At 36.4% G+C, this 7,584-nt stretch overlaps 1 protein-coding gene across 2 annotated transcripts; it reads left to right on the top strand.

Annotated features, from left to right (window-relative positions):
* Positions 1–2,034: 2,034 nt before the first annotated feature.
* Positions 2,035–6,424, top strand: LOC113692530 (protein NLP6-like). Of its 2 annotated transcripts, XM_072053939.1 has the most exons (6): positions 2,035–2,557; positions 2,886–3,370; positions 4,280–4,343; positions 4,450–5,598; positions 5,752–6,073; positions 6,235–6,424. In XM_072053939.1, exons 1-6 carry the CDS (start codon positions 2,287–2,289, stop codon positions 6,296–6,298), a joined length of 2,355 nt encoding a protein of 784 aa, XP_071910040.1. In that variant the 5' UTR covers positions 2,035–2,286; the 3' UTR covers positions 6,299–6,424. The 2 variants fall into 2 exon arrangements, with proteins under 2 accessions (XP_071910040.1, XP_027066750.2); XM_027210949.2 differs by having other exon boundaries at positions 5,752–6,424.
* Positions 6,425–7,584: the final 1,160 nt, after the last annotated feature.

Genomic DNA, 7,584 nt, shown 5'->3' with positions numbered 1-7,584 from the left:
AATTTATTAATAGACTGATTATAGCTGTCATGCACACGATAAACAACCAACCTCTCCTTAATTTATCGATAATTAGGGTATGGCCGTTAACTACTTCTCTAACCCGAAAACAATTCTAGATACGACCGTAGAATTTAATTTCTGGCTTGCATTAAGATTTAGAAAAGCCTGATTCTAACTAACAAACACGCTACGAGGGTTTGTTTAAATTAGATCGTATATTTATCTGACATAAATTCAATTACGCCAGTTGCTATTGAGATGGAGATAATCGAATAATTACGGATTCAATTACCCCTAATTAATAAAATAGCCTATATGAATAATCAATTATTACGCACTAATTAATCATACACAAAAACTATAATAATTAAAAGCAGGAAACATATAAATATTAATAAATAAAAAAAATAATTAAAATAATTTACATGTCACAATAACTGCTGAACTAAATCATCAGTTGTACCTTAACTAGAATTGAGAAGGTAGTTCTCTATTGACGGAGAACAAGCCATGCGCGGAGAATTGGCTCTCTCAATTTCGGTCAACAACAGAAGAAACGAGCAAGGAATTTTTGTTTTTCTTAATTGTCTCCAATCCAAGGCATATGAGAAAGCCTGATTGCTCTCTTCAATTGCGTCAAACGAAAGTAAAAAGCAAGAGCCCGTAGTCAACAACGGCGGCTTCCTTGTTGATTATGTATGTGAAGGATTATTTTAGCAATTCTCCCCGAAAAAAAAAAAGGGGTAGAGAAATTGTTCCTCTTGACCTTTTCTTACAAAAGTAAGAATTTTTGTTATAAATCTAACTCTCAGAAGCAATCTAAATTAGATCATATATTTCTCTGATATAAATTTAATTATGTCAGTTATTATTGAGATAGAGATAATAGAATAATTACGGATTCAATTATTCCTAATTAGTAAAATAGCCTATATAAATAATTAATTATTATGTATTAATTAATTATATACAAGAACTATAATAATTAAAGGTAGAAAATATATAAATATTAATAAATAAAAAAATATTTAAAATAATTTAGATCTCACAGTAACTGTTGAATCAAATCGTCAATTGTCTCTTTGACTAGAATTGAGAAGTTAGTTCTCTATTAATAGAATTGAGAAGGTAGTTCCCTATTTATTAATGGAGAACAAGTCATGCGTGGAGAATTGGGAAAAATTGTCAAATCGGCTCTCTCAATTTCGGTCAACAACAGAAGAAACGAACAAGGAATTTTTGTTTTTCTTAATTGTCTCCAACCCAAGGCATATGAGAAAGCCTGATTGCTCTCTTCAATTGCGCCAAACGAAAGTAAAAAGCAAGAGCCCGTAGTCAACAACGGCGGCTTCCTTGTTGCTTATGTATGTGAAGGATTAGCTATTTATCTTAGCACTTCTCCCGAAAGAAAAAAGGAGTATAGAAATTGTTGCTTTTGACCTTTTGTTACGAAAGTAGGAGTGAAATCGAGTCGAGTCGAGCTCGAGTAGTGACATACTCGAGCTCAAACTCGATGCTGACCTCCAGAGCTCGAACTCGAGCTCGAGAAATAAAAATCGAACTCGACTCGGTAGTAACATAAATAGGCTCGAACTCGATTCGATTGAGCTCGGCGTGTCATTCGAGCTCGAGCTCGATTTCATCCTGCACCCTTAACACGAGCTCAATATTGAGTCGGGTACTCGACTCGAGCTCGAGTACTCGAGCTCGATTTGATCATGCACCCCTACTCGAGCTACTCGACGAGCTAAAAATATCTCATCCTAACTACTCGAGATCGACTCGTTTCATATACTCGATCTACTTGAGCTCGACTCGAGATCGAACAAAATCGATCTCGAATTGAGTAGCTAATCAAGCTACTCGCGAGCTTGATTCAAGCTACTCGATTGGTGTGCACCCCTATACGAAAGTAAGAATTTTTGTTATAAATTTAACTCCAGAAGAAACCTCAAAACCGGCAACATTTGAGGTCCTCGGAGACTTATAATCCAAACCCCTGACCACAGAACCGATGTGGGATGGAGAATCCCACAGGGGCATAGAGAAATTGCTCCTCGATCATGTACAATACATCAACTTTGCCAGTGACACAGCACTCTTACCTATAAAGTATTGTTAGAACCGCGTGAACCATTTGAGATTTTTGGAACCTATTGAACTGTTAGGGCGACCACTTTTTGTTTCTCGTTTGCCTTGCCCGCTGCTGTTTGCTTCCTTGTTATTTCTCGCCTGTCGGTCCTTTTTCTCGTCGACCATTGACTTGGAAGTCTTCGCGTGTGTATGTGTAGATATATATTAGTTTCCTATACAATAGATCGGGGAACAGGATCGATCCAGAAGATTAGCCAGTTTTGCCCTGTACAAATGGCAATGGAAGCTCAAACTTCTCCCTCCCCTCCTTTTTGTACGGAAGGTTTGGGGCCTTGTGAACTATCATACTCCCATTCATGTGAATCATCATCATTTTTGGGGCGGATTAAAAATAATTATACCTGGTGGGTTTTCTGGAGCAGATGCGGCAATGACGAAGGAGCAGATGGGTTTTCAGCCAGTAAGTATGGAGTCCTTTCAATAATCTCGCGTATATAATATGTATGTACGTATGTATGTGGATATTTTTGTTGGACTCTTTAGAACAGAAAATATTCAATTAGTTTGATGACAAATTAAACTATTGTTAGAAACTCTTGGGGGGCGGCGGCCGCTCTTGTCTTGAAGCTATTCAATTAATCGTTCTTTGACTTTTGGTTTTTTTTGGGGGTCTCGGTCAAAATACGGGTCAATCAGTAGAGTATTCTGCAATTAATAAATAAATGATACAATACTATATACTAGCAAGCACCCTTTAATATTTTAGTATACTGATTTTACTATTGCAGCTGCTGACGGTGCCGTGATTAAGGACCAGATCAAACGTCTTCTACAGCTTGTTACGAAAACCGAGCGGTGTCTAGTTCAGTTTTGGGGCTTAGTGAAGAATGAGGACAAAACGTATTTGACAACTCGTGACCAGCCTTTTGCTTTGCAGTGCTCCAGTCATCTAGACGTCAAGAAGCTATGTGAATACAGGAAGCACTGTTTGGAGTACTTAATACCCGTCGATGATGATGGTGATGAAGTACAGCGTATAATTGGTCCCCCTGGTCGGGTGTTTCGCAGTGGGTTGCCTGAATATGCATGGAATGTGGGTGATTACACTAGCAGAGAGTATCCTCAACGTGATTATGCGATTAGCCGTGTTGCGGAATACTGGGCGTTGCCAATCTATTATCATCCTACTCAGCACCTCCCCATTGGTACACTGGAATTTGCATCACCAAGTTATACTTGCCTTCCTCGTTTTCGGGTTCTGGAGAAGCTTAAGGTTCGACTTTTCTGTTTTTAAGTTGCTTAATTACTTCTTTCCTATTGCTGACAAGGACCTGGGGTGGTGTTGTTTATCATTTATGAGTTATATAATTATTAGTATAATTTTTATAAAAAAATTAGCTAATATAGTATATGAAATGGGTACAGACAGTTGTGATAAAACAACCAATCTGACTCTAATTCATCATTTCGTTTGTGTTTCTCTTTCGGATAATTGCTCCTTCACCACCGACCATAGTTTTCATTTTTATGAGAGTTACAAACGTACATGTCTCCGCTTTGCGGTCACTTCAGAGCATACTTACTGTGATGACTAATTTAAAGGTAACTAATTCATTTATTATTTGAACTAGGTAATGGATGCAGAGGGTAATTTATGACGTAACCAACCATTGTCTTGTGTGTTATATAGTGCAAGACCTGTGGTAGCATAACATTAATGATTTTAAGTTTGTAGTGAACTCAAGACCAAACAAAAATTTGGCACTTATAAGAATTTCGTGATAAATCCAACTTAGAATAGGCGAGATGCTTGGCATGAATTTTGTATATCTCCACGTCCTATACAAATCTGGGATAGGTCACGGGTTTTCAATGTGTCAATAACCAATTTTTTAACTGCTTATGACTGTCACCTTAATATTAAATCTTCTCTTTTTAAATTATTTTTTAAGCGAAAGATGTTGATGCTAAAAAAATCTATGGCGTTTGAAGGAGGTTTTGGCTTTTCGGAACTTCTATACCAAAATTAGTTGACTACGCATTCAAAGAGCTTATTCTTTTTTTTTTTTTTGGGGTTGCAAATCTGTTGTTGTCAAACAGCTTTTAAATGCCGAAACAAACACTTTGAAACTTGTAAATTATACTTTAATTTATTTATGGCTCATGGATAATGTGTTTGCAGAATCTACCACGGGAGTTGAATCTGACAACTACTTGTGTAAGCCTCCTCGCGAAAGTAAATTCATGTGAGTACCTCTAAGTGTTTTTTTTCCTTCTTTTATACTGCATAATCTTGGCTGAAGCTTTAGGCTATTCATTCCATGCTAATATTTTTAAGCCAATCCTCTACAGGTCAACGTGGAGAAATTGCTATAATTGACGAAGCATTGAGCAAGGTGAGGGAAATATGTGGACTGGGTTATGGTGATATAAAAACTTGGACTATTTCTGGAGAAATACTAAGTCGTCATCGTGGCATAGATTTTATTCGGAAGGGACAAGGGGTAGTTGGGAGAGCATTCTCATCCAAAAGTGCATGCTTTTGTAGGGATATAAGACAGTTAAGCATAACAAACTACCCGTTGGTACCCATTGCACGATCCTACAAGTACTCTGCCTGTTTTGCAGTTTGTTTGCAGAGCTCTTGCTCGAACAATTGCATTTACGTACTGGAGTTCTTTTTACCTATGAATGAAAAGGACTGTAGGGATCCCAGGGCATTGTTGCACATTCTAATGGAAACATTGGAAGAAAGCCTCCAGAGTTCTTTTAAGATCGCTTCAGGACAAGAATTGGGGCAGAAATTGACTGTTGAGGTTATAAAGGTCTCTCCAGAGAATGAATTTGATTCTTTTGAAATCTGCAGTACTACTGGTGTTGAATCTACTCCTAGGTTTGGAGAAGTACAGCGAGGAGAAGGAGTGCTGCAACTTGATTTCCCATCTCAACAAGTTGATGATGCAAATGGTTCTATGAATGGTATCCATGAACAGCAGAATGGAAGTGTTGGATCTACACCTAGGCTTGCAAAAGCACAAGGAGGGGAAGGAATGATGCAAGGTGATTTCTCATCTCAGCGAGTTGATTCTGCAAATGCTTATATAAATGGTGTCCATGGACAGCAGAGTGGAATTGTTGGATCCCCACCTAGACCAGAGCGCATACAGGGCTTTGTCGACAGATCATATCTAGAATTAAATCTTGCAGGAGTTGATGTCGTGCACAATTCTATGAATGGTATTTATGAACAGCAAAATGGAATTGTTGGATCTTCAACTGGACAGGTGCTTATGCAGAACATTTTCAGCGTAGCGGATCATGAACCAATTGTGGAAGATCCTGACAGAGATGATGCTAGTATAGAACACAGCGGCAATAAAGTGACTAATTTAAAAATGCGAGAGCCTAGTTATACCTTAAAAAGCGACCTTGGAATTACTCGTGAGATTCTTGAACAAAATTCTACAAGAAAACTTGAAGATGCTGCAAAAAATATTGGAGGTAATTTTTAATTGTAGCATTTCTCTAGATCAGAATTGAATTCAAATGTTGGTTAATGCATGTTGTTTTGATCTAGATCTGTTTGGAAAGATCTAGTTTACATGTTGTAAAGGCTTTTTCATTCACTTAAGTTTTCCTTTCTGAAATCTGCAGTTAGTCGATCTACATTGAAGCGTATATGTAGGGAGTACGGTATTAACAGATGGCCACCTCGTAAAGCAAGAAAGGTTAGTCAAGCCTTTGCTGTACAGAAAACTGTTCAACCCGCTACTGAATATATTGAAGAAAACCACCAGTCAGATGCAACGAGGCTAGAAGATGATATCAGCATGTGGGTGATCAAGGTAAAATATCAGGAGGACAATATAAAATTTGAACTTTCATCTTCTGCCCGTAAAATTGATCTGGAGAAGAACATTGCACAACGATTCAATCTATCCCTTGGAAGTTTTAAAATTAAGTATCAGGATGAACTTAATGAATGGATTTTGATAACATGTGATACAGATCTGAGTTTTTGTATGAAAACACTAAGCAAACTAGGTAGGACAACAATCGAAATGTTGGTCAGTTGATCAGCATTTGTGAACCTTCGTACAATTAATTTGGTCGTTCATATTGGTGCTCCAGTATGGCAAGCTTTACTGTGGTCATTGTGCAGCTTATAGGTTGTTCCATAAGTTGCTCAATGTACAATTAAGTCTTGTCAGCTAGATGACCAAGAGTCTAGTTGGTAGAATGATACTAAGTCAGACGTTTGTTTGTTGTATCGCTCATTCCTTCTCTCATTTTCAATTCCCACTTCTCGCCTTCCACGACGGCACAACTATGGTGTCTCTTGTTTTATCACTTTCTGCAAATGGTTTCACTGGGCTGTCAATTTCATGTTATACAAAAAAAAAAAAAAAAAAAGAGAGATACTTTTACTCTACAGGAAAATTTTCAACTCATCACCTTTGTACAATTAATTTGCTGTTCATATTGGTGCTTCAGTACGGCAAGGTTCTTCTATGTAAAAAACTTGGTGGAAATGCAGTTCTTCTATGTAATTGCCATCCACTCTTTTCATTTGCCGTCTATAAGGTTATGGCAAGTGAAAGATTTTTGGGAATGTTCGGGAGTAATTTAAAGAAAAATACTCGTCATGTGTAGAAGCATATATAAAAACTAGACAGTTGTTTTTCTACAGAGCTAAAAGATTAATTTGCATTTTTCTGTAAATTGAACTGTTGAGGCTAAATGCAAAGTACGCCAGAACCAAGAAAATTGAGAAGAAAGAGTGACTTGTGAGTGCCCGATGATAAATGTAGACCTTAATAGAGACTAACATGCAAATATTTGCATTAAAAGTTGCATTTTGTACGTTGTTGTTTTAGTATTTATATTTTTTATACTAATTATCTATGCTATATATATATATATATAAATGCAACTTTATATATATAAAGAAGGGTTTTTTGGTATAAACATATTGTTGTCGCTTTATGCTCTTTATGAACTGTCTTTGATAACTACCCAATATCTCCTCTTACCAAGTAGCAACAAACAATTATATATTTGCATATTACTTCTAAATAACTGTCTATTTATACACTTTATTTTGATGAACTATCTACTATCTAGTGTAAAAAATATAAAACTGTTGAAAATGATTTCAACAAATACACCCAAAATTTTAATAATATTTTTCTATTTGTTACATACTCATAGGTGTATATATTGAACAATCATATGTATTATTTTGGTGACAATTGAAAAGGTACTGGGGCCTATTAGACAATTGTTCTATTTACAGCTTTTGTTTATGGTTCAATTTCTTACATCATTAAAATTGTTAATCATATAATTGCTCAACACGCTACCAATTCTTTTTAAATTTGGCCTTTAGATGAAGCACAGAAGATTGTTTGACAAACATTCCATACAAACGAATAAATAAACAAGCTTACTGGTATGTATATTTTGCAAAATCTTGAATTCTAATCC

This window comes from Coffea arabica, chromosome 6c, assembly GCF_036785885.1.
Source record: "Coffea arabica cultivar ET-39 chromosome 6c, Coffea Arabica ET-39 HiFi, whole genome shotgun sequence".
In the NCBI taxonomy this organism is placed as follows: domain Eukaryota; kingdom Viridiplantae; phylum Streptophyta; class Magnoliopsida; order Gentianales; family Rubiaceae; genus Coffea; species Coffea arabica.
This window is presented reverse-complemented; position numbering and strand designations above follow the sequence as displayed.